General features: G+C 36.2%; 1 protein-coding gene across 1 annotated transcript in view; it reads right to left on the bottom strand.

Annotated features, from left to right (window-relative positions):
* Positions 1-21,400, bottom strand: part of TTC27 (tetratricopeptide repeat domain 27) — a 141,621-nt gene that overhangs the window by 10,961 nt on the left and 109,260 nt on the right. Inside the window, exons 13-16 of the mRNA XM_075043125.1 lie at positions 18,400-18,627; positions 10,380-10,478; positions 8,550-8,602; positions 4,192-4,357 (exon numbers count right to left, since the gene is read on the bottom strand). Coding sequence (XP_074899226.1) covers positions 4,192-4,357; positions 8,550-8,602; positions 10,380-10,478; positions 18,400-18,627 — 546 coding nt within the window. The remainder of the gene's footprint in view (positions 1-4,191; positions 4,358-8,549; positions 8,603-10,379; positions 10,479-18,399; positions 18,628-21,400) is intronic.

The following is a 21,400-nucleotide window of genomic DNA, read 5'->3' as shown; positions in this document are numbered from 1 at the left end:
CTCCTCAAAATCCCCTTGGAACATGCTCTTGCAGCCTTTTATTAGAAACAGTCTGGCAATATGAACCACTGAAATGAGGATGATATTTGATGGAAAGGATAACAGAAAAACTTTGCTAGATTCTCAAGAACACAGAATTGCAGAGAGGAACCATTTGTCCATACTTCTGAATTTATATTCTTTGACAGCACAGGATGAAGATCTGGATTCTGAAAGCAATGTAGCAAAACAGCTGTTCCACCCACAAAATAACTTTGTTATTCACAGAACTGCAACTTTCCAAGTAAAAAAGATTGCTTGCCTCCACAAGCATGCAGGTGGTGCAAAGTAGTATCATTAGCAGCTGCAGAAATCTTTCAGGTATATTTACCACCTCAGACTAATAATTCAGAGGCTAAATTGATGATTACAACAGGTAAGGCTTTCTCCTCGGGTCCTATTTAGTGACTGATCTACTAGCTGAAACTACAGATAATTTAGTGAGCCTTTATCTTTTATTACATAACATCTATGTTAAATGTTTTAAAGGTCTACTTCTCAGTAGGTTCATAAATATTAAAAGGAATATGGAAATTTAGAAGAATTTTTAGAACAATTAAGGAGGAAAGGTAAGAAAGATGCTTAAAACATTTAAGGGAAATACTAGGAAACAGACTTTTCAATGTATGTCCTTTGCTGTAATCTTTTATTGCATTGTTGCTCATTTATAAAGAGCCCTTCAGCTTTTCCTTGTTTAACTCTCTCTGCAGAATTTGTACATACATATCTTCAAGCCTCATGATATCCTGATCTCAGAACCTTTGCCACAAGGATGACATCATTAAGTAACTAGAATAGCTTAGAAGCAAAATTTCCCAAAGCTGCATTCTGTACTCAGAAGTCTGGCACAAAAAGACAGCAATGGCCTAACAGAAATCACATATGAAGATATGAATGCCTTACTGTTATTAAAAGAAATTAGCGATTTATGAATATGACTTCATACTATGCTGAAATAAAATTAAAAAATCTGATGTAACTACACAGACCAAGGACATTTCAAATTATATATTCAATTGCACACTCTTAATTGATGCATTCAGTTTCACAAGGGGTATTCTGCAACAATGATTATGCTAAAAGTGATTGGCTTTCTGTTTTCACAAAGAATTGGAATCAGTGACTCAACTTGTTTCTTCCAGTCCCATTCATTTTTATTTATTTATTTTTAAATTACTACCTTCTTTCTCACCACTATGTCTTCTAGCTTAATAGCCTATCAATTAAAATCTACAATGACTACAAATACTAAACATAACCTGAGAAAAGATCATACTATGTTGCAAGGAAAAAGACAGGTATGCTTCCTCTTACTCATGTTCCATGATTTTACTTTGTTAAAATACAATTGCACAAGATGGTTATAGAGCATCTCTATTTAAAACAGGCCAGCTGGCAAATGGGAGAGGCTCAGAAATTAATGGTGAGCTTTGTAACCAATCTCAGCAGAAGCTTTTAGTTTTATGTGCTTTTGTTTGGTTTTGCTATGGGAATAATCTTCTCTTCCTTGTGAGATTATTGATTAAAGCCTTTCTGAAATTCTTTAATCAGGCTCTGAGGTTTTTCTTGGCCAACTAGCAAAATCCTTCTAATTGAGGAAACTTTATTAGAAGTTATGATGAAACCCAAAAGCACTTTACATATCAGAAGCCAAAGTTAAAATTGGGATGCAAAAAAAAATTTAGGATTCATAGCATATATATACTTCTGTAAAAATGATAAAAGTTGTATGAGAACAAGATGAAAAAAGAGTTATACAACAAAAATAGAAATTCAGTGCAAGCAATATCCCAAAATATTTTAATAAAATATCCTACATAAAATTTGACAAAACACACTAATAGGAGCCTGTATCATCTCAAAATATATAAAATGGACAAATACATGTAGAAAGTTCTATTCCTGGTCAGTTGTCAATCTGATTAAAATAATACAGTAGACCACCCCTAAAAATGTTATTTAAATTAACAACTGAGAAAAAAATTCATTAAAAAAGGCAACCATCTACAAGATGTTCCATGAGTGAACACACAGGCCCCACCAGTACCACAATATTGTAGCTGCCAAACACACGAATCTTTACTATATATATCTTTTCATATATATATATATATAGTGTGTATATATATATATATATACACACTATATATATCTTTACTATAAGACTATTTTCCAAAGACACTTTTTAGTGTAAAGGGAGTTTGAGACCCTTTAACGTTCAGCCATATCAAACCCAAAAGATTTTATTCATACAGAATTTTATGCTGTGCGTGGTTGGCTTTATAGTAGTAAGTATTGTACTCTGTGAGAGACTGAAAGAGTTAATGTCTCAATAATTGTGGTTGGCCAAGTTCTGCTTAAGGACAAACCCTGCACAGCAAGGAACCAAAGTGAAAAGCCCATCAGCTCAGACATCAGCAACAGGAGGGGGAGGGCGGTGCTGGAGGGGGCACAGCTCCCTGTTCTGATACAAAGATCAAACAATGGCCAGATCTGCAGGGAAGGAGAAGTTACTCCACAAACCACCCCCAAGCCCAAAGGCTCACAAACTGCTCATTCACCTTACGAGTTTGGGTGCCCGCCCGAAGGAGGAGCAAGGATGCTAAAAGGACACAAACTGAAGCCCCAGGTGCGCAAGCCCACCGGAACTGGACCCCTTGGCTGACTGAACCAATGCTGGACCCAGGACTGGTGAAATCTTTCTCTCTTCCTTTTTCTGTCTCTGTCGTCCTCTTTCTTTCCTTTTCCACAATCCCTACACCTCATCCGTTTCAAGATATAAACCGTTGACCAAGTCTGAGACCAAGAGTGGATCCAGCCGCCCCTGGGCCCTTCTCTGAGGAGGAGTCTGGAAAGCAAGGGGGTCTGCTCTGAACCAACGGGAGGGATCTCATTATTCCCTGAATTGATGTATGTGGTTACCCTGGGTTACAGGGTTTACAGAAGTAGCCTTATGCCAATTCCTGTTGTGAGAAACCCTGCCACCTACTACCACACCTCCCCAGTTCAGTTTGCTTCTGTCACAAATCAGTTAAAATCTTTAACTGATCGTTTGGTGTCGTTTCACCTTAATTTAGCCCGAGGGAATTTCGAATTAAACGCAACTCCCTGGTCTGTCCAGTCTGGATCGTGACCATACTCATGTGCAATTTGTTATTAAAAAGTAATCTGAAAAAAGTTTTTAACATTCCTGCCCTCCATAAACAAATGAGATGTTTCCACAACCATAATTAATTCTCTCTGTTCTTTCTCCTCATCACTGAACTCAAACTCCCAAGATCCAGGAAAGCTACTTTTAATCATTTTATGGGATAAGAAAAGAAACATACTGCTGGGATCAATGACCAGCAGCAGCTGGGTCCTCTTACCCTGGTACTACACACAAACTCTTTAAGATCTCATAAGCTCTTCAACCCGATCCATTAATTTTGCAAAGGCTTTTGGAGGTGTTTCACTACTCTGCTTAAGGGATTCTTTCTTTGGCTTGCCTGTCAGATTCACCTTGCTATTTTCACTGAGTGTACAGAACCTGCTTGGATCAGGACCTGGTTTTAGGCAAGGTAACATCCCAGCTGAAGTTGTTAAAGTAGGCTCTCAGGATTTTGTCCAGAGCATACATTTACAAACACAGAAGTTAACTGAACTACAGTGAAAGATGAGCAAAATACTTCCTTTGTTTTTCTTTGTTCTGATTATTAAGAATCAATGTTCTGACTGTAATGCATCCAATCTATGAAACATAAATAACTTTCAAAGGCTCATTTGTGGAATTTTCAAACACATGGGAAAAGCTTACCTTTCTTTGAACTAAATAATTTATATTACTTCTGATACTAAAATATGCAGGAACAATATTGAAAGATGGACTTATGCACTGTGTTTTATTTAAGAATAGATCTTAAAACTGCAAGGATCATATTTGTCCTTCCACAAAGTCTGAGGCAATCTGGATGCAAAGGTTTTCCTTTTTGTCCATTTTCATTTTAAATTCTTAGTCTTACAGTCCAGATGTCACAAAATTAAATGGCTTGCCTACAAGCTTCACTGGTATGTGTACTGTCATTACTGATACTATTAACAGCAGAAATCTCTCTCTGTTCACAAGAAAAATTAATGAACATACAGGATGACTTAACACGAAAACTTCCCCACCTGTGTATCCTTGTACTTTTCTCTTAAGTCCATGAGGCGGTGGTAAGCTTTAATTGCTTCTGAAAACTCTCCAACATCTGTACTGGTGAGAAGATAGTTCTCCCATATTTGCCAGTGCTCATAGTTGCACTTGAGAGCTTCTTGGAGGGTTCGAAATGCTTTGATTCTAATCAATAATAAAAAAGAAGTATAGAAAAGAAGATTCTATATTAAAGATTTAATATAGAAAATTTCTATATTAAAATCAGCTGGCATTGTATCAACTAAAAAGCTTACTTAAAAAATCTCATTTAGAAAAGAGTGCAAATGTAAAAGTTATTGTTCATAATTTACAACACTGATAATTCCTTAATCTCTCTTGCCAATTACTTTCTATCAGTTCACTCCATTTCTATGTTAGCGCTCATAATTACATTTTGACAAAAATTCATTATAATTGTGCCATCTATGTCAATATTTTCTTTTCTGAATTTTTAATTGGAACCATGAGAAAACAATCTTACTCATGCTGCAGTTGTAACACATGAAAAAATTAAAAATCATTGAGTTCATGGCAGATGCAGAATGATATTCACTCATTTCATCACACAAAGGAAGGTTACTTAACAATAACAGCTTTTTGTGATTTATTTTAAACATTTGCATGTGGTAAATGTGCATACCCATTGCACAGAATCCCAGCACTTTCAACCATTTTTTTCTTATGTCATCCGGAAGCTTTACCTACACTCCCTGTTCCCTGATGCTACACTGCTCAGTACAAATATGTCACAGTGGCCCCAAACACTATTAGCGTCCTTCACCAAAGGTGCTGCCCACTGAAGCATCTCATAGTGGCAGGAGAAACTGTTGTGGAATAAAGGCGGAGAGAATAATTCCTTTAAAGTCACTGTCAAGTCAGGAAGCATCTTTATTTTTTCAAATGGATCCACTGCAGGCAACTCTACCATTCCCTTACTCAGGGAGAGAAGTAATGGCATTCTCTGGTAAGGAACATAAAGACAGTTTTGCTGAATCAAGAATATGGGCTGAAAGCAGCTGCCCTACAGTTTACAGAGGTATGACCTCCTGCACAACATGCAACCAATGCTGCCAGAGAGGAGGCAGAAGGAATAAGTCATCTTAATGCAATCTGAAGCACATGTTGGTAAAGTCTGAGTGCCTACTGTTTAAAGCTTTAAAAGTACTGCTAAAAGTTTCACTAAATTTGAAACTTTAAAAAAAGCTTTGCTAGAGAACTAGAATGATACGGTTCTTAGGAGTTTGAGAGATTTAAGCTTACTTTCAGCTGGACAGTCATGATATGTAGAAAAAACACAAAAGAATAAATTCCTTTAAATGAAAACTTGAAACAAAAAATCTTCTTTGAAAGAGGTATGGCAATAAATCTCCTCTCAATAAAGATCATATAAAGATGGCTTGTTATAAAAATTTGCAGTTCACTTGCTCTACTGCTTGAGTAAGTTGCTACAAGTGTTGTCTAAAGAAAGACAGCTCAAAGAAATTGTTGGCTGAGTTTCAAAAAGAGTGTTCAAGAGAATGTAAATATCCTAGCCATGAAAAGGGAATATCTAACTAGTGGATCAGGCCATTAAAAGTTTGGAATGGCTGGGTCAGAGAAAAATGTAAATAACTGCCAATCTAAGCCCATAGTATTAAAAGACTTACCAAATACATGCGAAGAGAGATGACTAATAGAGTAAAATTATTGAAGGAAAACAAGTCATTTGGCATAGCTACGGCAGAATAGTCCACAGGCAGGATCTTCCCACATTCATTCCCCTTTTCTCTCTCTTGTGATATACTGATACCTGGCAGCATCACATATATATGTACTAACAATTGGGTCTCCTCCACTGTTAACAGTCTTAGTAAGAGATTTCAGACCCTGATTTTGACAGATTATATTAGAAAAGAACAGAGACCTGCTCCTTCCTCTGTGGATTTTGCTACAATGGAAGCTGGGATCTGCCACAGCTATCTGACAGGCTGGAAGATGCTCTGGCTGACTGATGTATTCTAATCACCTTGAGAAACTGTTTCTGAAACGGCTCTTCAACATCTGCAGGAGTAGCCTGTATGATCTTCCCCATCTTCTCAAAAAAGTTAAGAAATTATCATGAGGACGGATGCCAATCAGATGGAACTGTGAAACGTAGACAAGATACCAGAGGAATGGGATGGAAATTGTATTCCTCAAATCATCACTCTTGCTACGCTAATAAAGTCCTATAGGTTCTCAAAACAAACCCCCTATGTATGTAATAAATTATATAATGATGTATCCTTAACCAGGGCAACAGTTAAACCAATTCATATCCAAACAGTAAAAAGTAGGCAGTACCAGTGCATCACCTGTCTTGGAAACCAGGAATCCTTCACCCAAAGGACAGAGAGCTAGTCCCAGTTTGTTTTGAGAAATATGAGATCTAGATTTCAAAGGCCTCCTGGCACCCAGAGAAGTTTTTCTGGTAAACTGAAGGGTCTGTTTACATGACAACTAATTTTTCTGGAGGAAATTCAGAATACACAAAACTTCTAAACTCTTAAAAAGCAAACAAACCCCCAAAACAACAAAACCCCTTTCATTTGGGTGTCAGCAAGTTGTTTGCATACTCTTTTCAAAAGACTTGCACATTTTATATTTGTCTGTTGTATGAGACTGCTAAGCCTTACCCAAATGCACAGTCCTTGAGTGGGACTGATTTAAGAGCCTGGTTGGAGTAAAGCTTGATTTTGACGACAGAGCAAGAGAAAACAATTAACTTAAATATCTTATTTTTGTTTTCCTTTTTTTAATCCTCCCCTCACTCTTTTTTTTTTTTCCTAGCAGGCTTGAAAAGTAAGAATTTACACTTTCACCACCACTTAGCCCCACAAAAAAAAATATAGTGAGTGAACTACTACAGATATCCTCTGTTTTGACAGTGGGTTAAACTAACTCACACACAGTCTTGATCTATAAGTGACTACACAAATAATCAAAGGCATTGCTATTCCACAGCAAATACAGGCCACACTCAGCTATCAGCATGTAATGCTGACTAAAGATTTCCTGTACATGTATTCCTCTCCCATGTGATTCCTGTGGGAAAAAAGCTCAGAAACATGCCTCCCTTTACTGCTTTTGATACAGTATCAAATAGGCCACAAGTTTTGTATGTATTTAGCATGTTAAATCACAAGATAGATTAACAATAATAAAATTAAACCAATAAAGTTAAACTAATCACTCAGTAGTTTCTCAGCCTTGTAGTAGATGAACAGACAGAGAAATTATTTTGATTAAAGATACTTTTATGAAATAAGCATGAGCCAGTACACTGAGCATCTGACATACCCTTTTGAACTTTATGCAAAAGAAGGAACAATATCACACACAGTCTAAGACATTAAACTGGGCATTCTCAAGGCACTGCTGAAGATGAAAGGAACTACTGAAAAGGTAAAACAAGTTCTTGATTTCTACTACTTTTTAGTCTTGAGTGGTTATTCTAACCTTCATTTTCTCCTCCTTCCTGCTCCCATTAGCATATCAAACCATCTCTTCAATTCATTTATATTAATTCCCATATTTCCTTGGTATGTTTATCAATTTACCCTTTTATGTAAATTTACTCTTCTTTTTCTCTTTTTTAGTTTGCATCCTGACTGCGTAACTGTATAAACTGATGTCAGATTTTGAGTAAGGTTTTTAAAAATTTATCTTTTTCTTTTGTTTCATTCTTTGGGGACAAGTTATAATGTGAAAATTCTTCTTAAATATTAAGTTCTTTCAGGTATTCTGTATTTACAAGTAACTTTTATTACATTGAGCTGAAATACAAAATAAGAAAGGCAGTCCATTTAGGTCAAAGCTGCTTGTACTAATGGTTAATTTGGAGGGAAAAGAACAAGTGAGCTAGTGCGTGTGCAGATATCCATCTGCTTTTGTAATGTAAAAAAAACCCTGCCTGTTCTTCCCTTAAATCTACTGAGATTAATGTAATATGAAATGACATAAGTCTGAATATATAGTTTGCTTGAAATTGACTATGAAGTTAAAAAGATATGTCCAATTAGTTTCAATAACTTGAATATGAATGTTTTGCACTGGTACTTTCTACATCATAAATACTTTTAACAAGAAAAAAGTGTAGAGTGAGAGGTTGCTACTTTTATAAAGCTTACGAAACTCTTATTTCCTGTAAAATGAAATATGTTATCAATGATCCAACCTGGGAGAGAGAACTAAAGGGAAAAGAATTACAAAATATGAGGTAACCATGTTATAAGAATAAAAAAGTCAATGTCAAAAAAAGAAAACCCCAATTATTTATTTTGGAAGCAGTATCTTCTAATCCTTTTGAAGTACTTACTTCTGTTTTAATCTGATATAAGCAGTTGATAAATTGTTCCAGGCCTCAGCATTCTGTAATGATAAAAGAAGTACCAAAAAAAATTATTCACTTATATTATGCTCACTTGATAATAATACATGAATGAAACTACTGTGAAATATCATCGACTTTACTAATCACATATATTAACACATTTTCTACAATGCAGTCAAAATATTACATTGAAATAGAAAATATTATATTAAAATAGAAATACATAAATAAATATTATTGACTAGAGCAACAATCAGGTATATAAATACCAATTAACTGTTTTCTGGTTGGAATACACTAAGTCAGCTCTTGCCTTCAGTTTAAACTGCAAACAGGCATCCTCTTCTGGATCTAGCTGCGATGGCTGGAGAGGTCAGTGCTCCCAGCAGCTCATCACTTCTCACGAGCTGGATGATACTTACCTGCACTGCTCTGTTAGTGCTAAAAATTATCTGAATGTCCCCTAACGCATATCAGGCAAAACTAACACAGTTAGTTCCAACAGTGCTTTCAACTGTTTTAGCTGAAAAGGATTATGGAGTGCTCAGACAATCTTTCCTCTTGTAAAACCAGCAGAGCCATGTACACAGACAATTCCTGCCCATCGCTTTACACTGCCGTAAATTTGAAGCCACGCCACTGAATTCAGCTAAGTGACAACTAGTATAAATTTGAACAGAACCTGGGTACTGCAATGAAATGTACTCTCGTACTGAGTACAGCTCCTCAGGCTTAAGGAGCATTTAAATCATGTTGGGAAACCTTTTTGAGGCTTAATTCATGAAAATGGTCATTACATTTCTGCAGATCAATGTATAAAGGTAGGTTTCACCTCCATAACAAAGAGCCATCCCAGCATCCTTTACTCACAAAAGAAATACCACTTAACCCACTGAGAAGTCATTTGGCTTGTTCATATTAATGCAATCAAGCACAGGGACCAGAGATAAGTAAATACAATTTTATTATCTACTTAGAAGTAAATCTACTGTACTGAAACAAACAAACAAAATCTATATATAAAGTAAAAATTCCAGTTAATTACAGGGTTGTCTCTATGTACATTTTTCCCCCCAAGTAAGTTATTTCATTTTATAAATAAAGAAAAAAGAATACTCTGTCACCTTTCACTGCTCTCTCATTCTTTTCCCCATAAGAAAAGAATGAATAATAGTTTCCATCAAGTAGGTGCCATTAACTCCAAGCAAACAACATGCTGGCTGGCAGTCAGGCCTTTTGACAAAAGTATTGCCAGTGCATTCCCGAAAAGTAATCCAGCTGACGATTCTGCTATCTCAATGCACAGTCACCCTCAAACACCAATATTGTACACATGCTTGCCCTGTGCATCCTGAAAAACTGGCTAACAAGCTCCATTCTCCCTGTGCTCATGAGCTATATAGTTACAAATTTACCTGTCATGCAACCACTTCTTTGACTTTTTTTCAGGAGAATTTGATTACTTAAGAGGACTAAGTATTTTAATTTTTTTTTTTTTCTTTTATCTCTCTTTTTAGCACTCCTCACAGTCTACTTATTCCCTTTTCTCTGTTTTAGCAATGTATGCAAGCATAAAGGATTTTTTTGCTCAAATGTATTTTAACATTCATACACACAGACTTGGACAAAGTTAAGTATTGGGCAAGTATTTTTATGATGCCTCATGACAAAAATATATCCTTCATGCACAAGTTTAATTTATTCAAAGGGCTAAGGTTTAAACAAGTTTTTCATTATTGCTTTGCTTGTTTATAATGAAAACATTCTTGTTGCTTTTAGATAAGCCATCTGAATTGCTTGTTGAAAAGTACATACATCTGGTTCCAATGTCACACAGCGCTGAAATGCTTTGGCAGCACCTTCGTAGCCTTCTAAAGCAATGTATGCACAGCCCAAGGAAAACCATACACCTAGCTGGAGAGAAAAAATGGATGATTACATATATTCATACATATTTATCCACAAAATAAATAATTTTGCCTGGATGCTTGAACACACCCTATTCGTGCTGATTTTACCTGATTTTCAGCTATCTTAACAGTACTGCATTGGAATAAATAGTGTTCAGTATGCAGAACACAGGAAAACTTTAGGTTCAAAGTTTTAATAAATATGGATAAACAAAGGTGTTGACTATATAAAGACCACTTAACGACATGTGAAGTGCTCTTTAACAGTGCATCTTCATTTAGAGAAGAAACTGATAGCTATTTAGAGGTTTGCCTATTTTGTTCTAACTTGTGAAAAATCCACACTCACTTTATAGTATTACAGTTAGGTCAAATGGTAAATACTAGGAAATGTATTTCAAGGAAATCATATTTTACAAGAAATATTTCTAATGGCTAAACATGAACATTTCAAAATTATAGCTCTTTTTACTTGTCAGAATATCAATCTTCTCTAGCTTATAATGCAATGTTTAGAGATAGAAATGTATTTAATGCCTTGTGTAGAGAATAGAACTTTACCAGTTCAACAATCTTGCCTTGTAAGTCTTTAGTTGTTACAGCCAAATACCTCTCATACATACAGATTCAACCAGGGACAAGAGCTCAGCACCTCCCTCTCCACTTCCCCTCAGGAAGCTGTAGAGAGCAATGAGGTGGTCCCTCAGCCTCCTTTCCTTCAAACTAGACAAACCCAAAGTCCTTAGCCACTCCTCAGAGGACATTCCTTCCAGCCCTTTCACCAGCTTTGTTGCCCTCCTCTGGAAGCATACAAGGGCCTTCACATCCTTCTTAAATTGTGGGGCCAGAACTGCACACAGTACTCAAGGTGGGGCCACACCAACACTGAATACAGCGGGATAATGACCTCTTTTGACCAGCTGGTTATACTGTGTTTAATGACCCCCAGGATGTGGTTTGCCCTCTTGGCTGCCAGGGCACACTGCTGACTCATACTGAACCGGCTGTCCAGTGATAGGACACATGAGAATGGTTCAAAGCTGTCCCAGGTTTACACTGGACATTAGGAAGCATTTCTTTACTGAGAGGGTGGTCAAACACTGGAACAGGCTTCCTAGAGAGATGGTCGATGCCCAAAGCCTGTCAATGTTTAAGAGGCAGTTGGACAATGCCCTTAATAACATGCTTTAACTTGGTCAGCCCTGAATTGGTCAGGCAGTTGGACTAGATGATCATTGTAGGTCCTTTCCAACTGAAATAGTCTATTCTATTCTAAATAATAGCAAATATAGGCATAAATTACAGCAAATCAAATATGTATTTTCATAGATCTTCAATAGCAAGTTCCTGATTTGCCACACAGTTAATTCTCAAAGAGCTGCAAAAGTTAAGCAGTACTACCTTTTAGAAAAGGTCTGTAATTCAGAAAAGTATTAAATCCCAAGTACATTGACAGAACATTTTCTGACAGCATTATGCTGTTTAAATGTATGCAGTCAAAATCAAACAGGACATTTTATAATGTGCTGCAAAATCATTCCAGGTAGTACTACTTAATGCAATAAACTCAGCTGTTTCTCTATTCTAAATGAAACATAAACAGGTTTTCTTGGAAAATTTTTTGAGAAAGGGAAGAAGACTGGGAAGAGGAAGATGGAAACCCAGGTTACATTAACTCTAATTTATATTGCACAACAACATATTACTTTTCAAGATGTCTGATTAATGTTTATATTCTCTTGTGTTCTGGGTACTAGCTCTGAAGCAAGCAATTCTGATAACACTGGTTCTTTGTAGGAAACCGTAATGGCTATTTAAATACAAAAATGTTACCTTAAGAAACATTCGCAAATCAGAGATTTTACAGGGTTGAGGATAAAGCTGTTGGTTCATATGCAAGGAGCTACTACCTCTACAGATTAATTGCAAACTCTGTAGCAGATATTTTTGCACTTCTTTCCAGATCAGACTCATTTTTCTGTCTCTGAGACCCAACTTAAAATCAGTAACAAGGTATCGACTCCTGACTTACCTGCTGTAGAGTTCATAGTTAACCTGCTTCAAAACTTAGATCCCAGAGTACAAATGTATGACATTAATCCCTGTCAGATCTGGCACCCTGGTGGGCAGTCTTCATGATATCAATAAAACAACTGAACAAGCTTGGCAATAAAGACATCCTTTTGCATTTGAGGGTGTACGTGGGTGGCCCATCCTCAGAGCATATGGATGAATAGGTGAAGATAGAACTGCCAATTACATCTGGCCTGGGCAAACATGAAAATCTACTTTTCAGCATTGTCAGCCTGTCACCTTTCATGATCCTTGAACTCATCATTCAAAGAAGAAACTGCACAGGAAGAGAAAACAATGTTTCCCAAATCCTAGAGGGCAAAATTAATAGGAAATAAACATTTAGTCAATCTCATTTTTTAAGCCTCTTTTATCCACCAAGTTTCCAGAAGTTCAGCACTCCCACACGGCTGCTACCTCATTAACTCCCCTTTCTCTTATTTCTAGATCAATAACTTTTTGGACATGAAAACCGGAGGTAGAGATGAGACCGATCAAGTATGAAATTGAAGGCTAGCTCCAAATCTATAGCTCAGGATACAAGTTAAACAGTGCTTCTGTAAAGGGTGAGAGAAAAACAACCACTGCATTTTTTATAATTCTAACGAGTAACAGCAGCACAGTCTCACTTCTGACCTTGTGCTTCCAGAATCAGATTTGACTATAACTTCCACCATTTTAATTTTTTGAGGCTGATGGTGAGCAGCTACATCTCTCAGGAACTGGCTTACCAATGCTTAAGGAGTTGACAAGCTTTCTCAAGGAAAAGTTACAGCATGAGGAGAAAGTAATGATTCTTTACTTCTGCAGAGAAAAGCTATATAAGCAGGTACCTAGTAAAAATCATACAGTGACTGCAAAGAATGATAAATAATTTTCATTTCTTAATAATTTGAAACAAGATGTTTTGCCTAGCAGTAACTACGTATGAAGGTTTTGACTGAACGGAAAAAATATGAGAACCGAACATGATGGAGAAGGTTGGGAAAGGTGTCCAAAAGGGATCCTTTAGCAAATGAGATAAAAAATCTCTGTGGTGGGAATTAAATCAAGGAGCCTCATGAGATGCTATGATATGAAGGCAAAAAGTATACAGAAAATGGAATAGGTCGTGCAGATGGAAGAATGTCACTATATGTTAAAAAAACCCTTCACTATCAATCATATAGAAAATTAACTGTGTAAACGTACAACAGAACTGGTATGCATTAAAATTTCAGGCCTCAGTAAAAAAGCAGTATAAAGACTATCTCAGAATACTTGACCAAAATGGAAAAGGTAAGCTGCTGGGGGATATCGGAAGGCTGTGAAAGTAGAAATCCCAGAAAATACAGGGAGATTTCAATTATTCCACATAGTTTAGTAAATACCATAATGGATGAAATTCCAAGGCTAAATTTTTTAGACATGAAGAAGCTAGTCAGAAGACAGTACTTACCTTGATCCTGACCAGTATGAATGATCAGGTTCAAAATGTTACCATACAAAAGATACTTTGTAATGTATGTAGATTCACTAGTCCTTCAAGACAAAGGCAACTCATTTAATACAGAGGATGTTAAATTTAAGAGCTACTTAAAATGGAAAAGTTATGTTAAAAAATAAAAGGGGCAGCTAAAAGACTAAAGGTCTGCAGAAGATTTGAAATACTTAAAGACAAGACATTTCAAGGCTTGGAGCAACTACATACTGTCATTCAAAAAGGCTCTAAAAAGACGACAATCATAACAGTTAAAAACCAAATAAAGAAGATTATTAAGAATAAGAGGACATACTTCAAAAGCTGGTGTGCTAGACAAATGAGAAAGCTGGAAAAGAACAAGTCTGACAGGTTAAATGAAAAAAAAATGGTAGCTGTGTAAAAAAACCAAACAAAACCAACCAAACAGAAAAACAAGGTTCATTGCCTTTGATCTACTATAGCAATGAAATGGTATTTTATCATCCCTTAGACATCTGGAAAGGGAGCATTAATTTCTTCCACAATATAAGAAGTACAGTAACTCTTTAATAATATATTTAGGATACAGTTTAAGAATGGACTTAAGCTATTTTTTGTGGAAAGAATGGTAAGAATTCCCTTTTTATTGGGGAGGGCATGAAATCTGTCGATCCCACTACCTGATGTAACAACTGCTCTGAGGACTATGACTGACTGAAAGGTAGTGTTAAGGAAAACTTCATCCAAAGTTCAAAAAAGATTTTTGTCAAGGCTTGTAGAACTAGGTTAAAGTTCTTTTTTGGAAATAAAAAATGCATTGGCTAGAGGTTCAAATGTCGCAACTGATTGGAAAAACACATGGAAATGAGCTGTAAATTTTTATCCTTTTCAAAACTGAAGACAGTGACCTGCAAAGGAAGATAATTTAGGCTTGGACTCTGTTAAAACTTGCCATCAGGAATTTCCAGGCAAGTCTTTAGTAAGTCTAAATGATTATGAAATGCTTTAAGAAAGTCTAAACAATTCTCTCATATTAGTGGGAATATGGTTCCAAAATAACCTAATTACGGTATAGCCGAATACTTAAAAAACTAAAAAAAACCAAACCATATACCTGAAGAAACTTTTCTGTATTTTTAAAGAATTTCTACTATTTGCATATGGCAAAGAAATACAGATCTTTTTTTCGGAATCCAGTAAACTCTTCAGTACAATACTCTTAGGAGTACAGCAGTGTTAGTTTAGAAACAATCTATATCCTGCACAGCAAAATTAGTTTTTGGAGTTAGAAATTACAACAAAATTTTAAGAGCTCTAGTTGAGTGAAATCCTAGCTAAGTACCTTTTTAATTACTCATTTTTGGCATCATTTATCTCCCTTATAATTCAGTTTCTTTTGAACACAACACACTGACAGAACATACTATAGTTTTAAGTAAGTATAGAGACTTTTATCACAATTTCCAATGACAGAGTCTAGCTCAACTCGTTTAAGTTACTTTTACTATTCCAAGATGAATGAGAAGGAGAATTGTTGAGAATAAGCCTCTCATTGCATTGTCCAAAACTTTAAATTCCAGATGTAGTTGATGGCAAGCTGACTTCTAAAGTGTGACTGTTTTCCCAAATTGGAGAGAGATCACTTCTCTTGCTTCACACCCAAGAAAATTAGCCTGAGAGATTATGAGCCAAATAGTCTAGCACAAAAGAGGATGATTCTTTTCTCGCAGACTGTGACATGAAGGAGAATGGTGTGGGCACAAAAAGGGTGCTATGAACACTCTTTATTTCTGGAAAATTCAAATGTGAAGTGACTGGATATAGAGAACCTGTCGTGGTTTAACCCCAGCCAGCAACTAAGCACCAAGCAGCCGCTCACTCACTCCCCCCCCACCCAGTGGGATGGGGGAGAAAATTGGGAAAAGTAGTAAAACACGTGGGTTGAGATAAGAACGGTTTAATAGAACAGAAAAGAAGAAACTAATAATGATAATGATAACACTAATAAAATGACAACAGTAGTAATAAAACGATTGGAATGTACAAATGATGCACAGGGCAATTGCTCAACACCCACCGACCAACACCCAGCCAGTCCCCGAGCGGCGATTCCCCACCCCCACTTCCCAGTTCCTATATTAGATGTGACGTTCCATGGTATGGAATACACCGTTGGCCAGTTTGGGTCAGGTGCCCTGGTTGTGTCCTGTGCCAACTTCTTGTGCCCTGGCTGGGCATGAGAAGCTGAAAAATCCTTGACTATAGTCTAAACACTACTGAGCAACAACTGAAAACATCAGTGTGTTATCAACATTCTTTGCATACTGAACTCAAAACATAGCACTGTACTAGCTACTAGGAAGACAGTTAACTCTATCCCAGCTGAAACCATGACAGAACCATACACTGTTCAGCACAAGAACTAACAAATCTGTAATTTAACAAGCCGTAAATTTTGTTATGCAGACTTTCACCACTGGAGAACTGACTACATGAGCTCTTTGATCTCTGGAATTGTCTCAGTCCAGCCTTGCAAGATGCTCGCAGTGAAACTGCAAGAGAAATGCATCTGTCATCCACTAGGCATGTACTAGAACAAGTAATTCTGTGAGCAGCAGTGCTAATGAAGAAAAGTTTTGGATATTTGAACTGTAAGACTTTCATTCCTTTGTGGATTCTCCAAAGTCTGATATGGTGGTTGGCTCATACTGCAAAGACCTACCTCAGAGACCTTAACCAAATTTGACCAGTTGGCCAAAAAGAGCACACAAGATTAAAGGAGGGTTGACAGAAAATGGTTTTACCCATTAGGTATTTTGGGGAATCACTTGCTGCAGTCTAAAAATCCCTTCCTCCAAAAAGGTTTCTGATAACCACACACACAAAAATTTAATTGTAATAGGGAGTCCTTGTTTACCTGATAAATTATTCATAATTCTGGGAACAATTCATTAATGAATATTTTCCTTGTCTTAAAGTCCTTGCATCTAGAATCACCTTCCTGTCTGCTCTTCAACCACAAGACATCCTGGAATAGGAAACAATTCATTTCTGTAGTGACAGAATATGGATAGACTTTAGAAGGCAGTGATATGTCAATCCACACTATCCATTTGCTCAATCTATTTGTTTGAAACAATTCATCTGAACCTTAAATAGAGCTTCCTGAGCAAGAAGAGGAGGAAATGTTTGCTTTCCTATATGGACTGGCTTATTTTTGTTGGATTGCCTTTCAGTTTAAGCTTCCTTTGGATAGGACACAAACTAAAAAACCATCTCAGCAGAGTTTTTCTCAGTTTTGAGCCCTGAAGGCCATCTTCTGCAGTCCTTTATTATCTGGGAGTCCTCTTGATTTCAGTAAGGTTCCTATCTGAGTAATATATATTTTGTTGCCATTTCCTGAGTAAGAGAACTGAAAGACAAGGGGAGCATTTTTGTTCATTTTGCTATCCATTCTAAAGGTGTTTATAAGTTATCTGGAGTTCACCTGAATAAGAACAGGACTCTGATTCGCTGGAATAAAATACGTCATTGAAATACAAAAAAAGCTTCGGGATAAATGATTTGAAAGGCTGGAGGCCTTTAAAATTTTTCTAAAGCAGAAGTCCAGCTAGTTATGTGGAACTCAGAACAGCAGCTTAGGCAGTATTCTTTGGAGAGCAAGAAAGAGGAATATCCTACTTTTTGCATGGACCTGGAAATGGCACAATTTATATACATAAACAACCACAAAGCTGTTCTAAATTCTCAAGACCTTTCACAAGGTGGACCTTATTGGGATGGGATATAGTGGCTGAGAAAGTGAAACAAGATTAAAAAAATTGTCTGCAGAACAGCTTGCATAGGATCTGTCAAAATAACCAGCTTCATCAAGAGAAGTCTTTTGACTGTGGTTTCAGTTTTGATGCATTACTGTAATAAAAGCTACTGCCATCACAAGTGTAACACAATGCTTCTCTGTGACTCCAGAGCAGGACAGACCAGAATACTTGAAAAAGGTTTCTGTGAAATAGAGATCAGAGTTTGTAACTCAAAGCCAACAGACAAGGCAAAAGGATAATTTCATTAAAATCTGTACAGCATTCTTCTTGTAACTATTTTGCTTAACATTTGCTCATGATTTATTTGATGATAGTTATTAATTTTCAATAGCTTGATCTCTTTGAAATAGAAGAGCTGTACAGGCAAAGAATTAGGTGTATGCAAGGACCTGAATGCAAAAGGATGTCTTTATTTCATTATGCTACTGTTTTTAGTCAGGCTTCCAAGTACGTGGTAAAAAATTTGCTAAGAATAGTAATAAGCTGTTACTTTCACAATTGTGCATAGAATTGCCTTTTAAAAAAGTGTGTCATCATTAAAAACTGAACACACCAACTAAAACAAAGCTATATGTGTATCATTTCCCAACCTGCATAGGGTTGATCTGCACTGAACGTTCAAAGCACTCCACACATTCCCTGAATTCCCGGTTGCGGAGATGGAGGAGGCCTTTGGAGCGCTGGGCGCGGGCGCTGCGGTGCCTGGAGAGCTCCCAGGCCTTATCATAATACTGGTGATCTTTAAGAACATCACCAAGCAAACAATATAATCCTGGTGTTTCCTTTTTCTCTAACTCCCGCCTGAGTATTTCTTCCGCCTGTTAAAGAACAAAGAGAAATCAATATATAATGGGACAATTTATTTTCAGTTAATCACCTACCTGAACAAATACCACTTTAGCACCTCGCAATCATCAGTTGAAGACTAAGAAGAATATTAAGGAAATAGTATCTTGATCCAACACAGCATCAAAGATAAAGTCTATAGAGAATATGGTTCCAAACTGTTTTTCTTAAAAAAACACACTTCAACATCAACATAATATGGTGGCTTTTGGTTTAACACACCAAGGAGAATGTACCCATTAAAACAAGAAGCAGCCTGAGCAAATATCAGTCCTGGACATCAAACCTACACCTACTTCATAGCAATGCAGTATCAGCACCATTAAGGTATGTGCAATCCTAATAGTTTATCATCTGTGTTTTTTATATATCCTAATAAGTACTCTTGCAATGACTGTCATTCCTTTATCTCTAATTGCTCTTTTCTGAAAATAGTTATTTCCATTCTGTTATGTCTGAAGACACGTCCACTTTCATCCTGTTGGTTTTGGAAATGCTACTCTTTTACATAAGATGCAGAAGTTACAAATTTATCTAAATATATGAGATAAAATATATTCAGAAATATACAGCATTATGGAAAAGAAGACACAAGCTGGGTCTCCCAGACATCTATTACGGGCTCTAAGCAACTTTCAAAAGCTCTTTATCTCAGGGCCACTATCTTGCTCTAACAATAAAATTATTGTTTCTCTTTTAAACAAGAGATAGTCTACTTTCTGTGGCTTTTTGAAAAGATAAATACACTGGACAGATGATCTGTTGTTCAGACTGAACTCTTACCTCAGTCCCCTGCTGCAAAAATGTAACATACATAATTCAGCTCAGTATAATTTTTCTATTAGAAAATATCTATTTGAACCATCTGAACCAAGAAAGATCCAACACAGCCTGCCACAGAATTAACGTTTGACATTGTAACACTAGTCATTCTTCTACCATAGCTAGTTTATCTAAAAGGAAAGCTGAGTTCCTCTCTGCATTTAAATTATAACTGCTTTTCTTGTTTCTATAAGAACCGTTTTCTTTGCCATTCAGATGACCTCTAGAGAACAAGTCTCTTCCTCCAATCAGTAAAATTCATTGATCCTGTCTGAAAATCATCTTTAGAAAAATGACTTTGTTTTACTTTGTTTTGAAATATGTAATGCATACTAATTTAAATACTTCATTTTTACGGTAATTTTTGTTAAATAAAAGTAACAGTAAAGCCTATAAATATTTGAAGTGCACAAAGGTGAGGAAGGCATGTATTGTTTAGGTTGCTAAAGTGATCTTAAACTAGAAAAAATGGAATCCCAATAAGAAAAAAATTAGTGGCTGAATATTAGGAAAATAACTTAATGGCAAGTGTTTTTAAGTGCCTATGGAACGGTTCTCCAAAGAAAGCCAAAGAAACCATTCCTTAAAATTTAGAATTAGCCTAGTCAAAGCACTAAAAAACCTGGCCTAACAAGAAGACTGCACTTGCAGAGGGTTTGGTTAAAGGGCAGTTTACTTCCCCTTCCCTGCTGTGACAAGATTAAAGAAACATATATTAATAATAGGTCTTTAAGATGATTTTTTCTAGAGCAGAGAGAACTGGGTGCTTTATTATTGCAGCAATCACACTAGGCACCAAAAGGTATGGGGTTTTTTCCCCTTCAGATAAAGAATAAAAGACTGAAATGTTGCTGTGTAAACCACAGCTATGAGATGAAAAGTGCATTGCATGCTGCTGCTTTACCTCTTCCTCTGCAGGGCACTCCCGAGCTCAGATTGCTATTCTGTGGCAGTGCATAGTACTAATCATACACTAGACTAGAAAGCCAACCATTCACTAACTGTATTTCACACTTAAGAGCATAAAAACATCATGTTCTGGTCTAAGCTTACAAGAATTTATTGCCAACATAAATATTTCAGCACACAGATAAAACAGAGAATTAAATAAGCAGAAGTCTGACTTTCTTCATCTCATTAGCTATCTGATCAACTCTGGCACATTACAAACCTTTTTATTACTTAAATCTTTAAAGGCTAATGCAAAGGATCATAACTAGAACCTAAAAAAAAAAAAAGGATTCTCAAAACATTTGTTGTTTGTCTTCTACAAAACCAGGTGATACTTTAAAACTGGATTTTTCATTTTGCACAGGCTTTTGTGAAGAAAAGTATTCCTTTCTCATTTGTAGTAAACTATTTTCAAAAATGCACATTTAATCTTTGATAAGAACCCTGCTTCTGCAAAAACCAAATCTTGTCTTAACAACAAAAAATAGTATCAAGAGACATTTTCCTCCCAGCTCACACAAGGTACATAAAAGAAATATAACCACTAGAGATTTATTCTTACCTGTTAAACAGATATTAATGATTAATTTGCATGCTTTATAACTAAAAATATCTAAATTAAATAAGCTTTGATAAGAAAATTATCAATTAAAAGCTACCTAAAAAGAAAAAAATGAAGCTGTATAACACTTACGGACTGAAACAGATGTAATTATAACACTGCTTTTCACAGAATGGTCTGCACCAGAATGGATGGAATTCAATACTCAGTTCAAAAGTCAGTTGATTTAAACATAAGAAAGATTTAGGCTCTTATCTTGCTTTCTGGACTAGTACAGTTGGTATGGGAATTAAACAGGCAATGCTTCACAAAAATCCACAATCAATAAAGAGGGTTCTGTTTTAAATAAAAGATGGTGCCTTTTTATTACTCACTACAGAAACTCCTGGAAACCAAATTTAAGATTCAAC

This window comes from Buteo buteo, chromosome 12, assembly GCF_964188355.1.
Source record: "Buteo buteo chromosome 12, bButBut1.hap1.1, whole genome shotgun sequence".
Lineage (NCBI taxonomy): Eukaryota > Metazoa > Chordata > Aves > Accipitriformes > Accipitridae > Buteo > Buteo buteo.
Note: the sequence above shows the minus strand (reverse complement) of the source record. Positions and strands in the feature narration are given on the sequence as shown.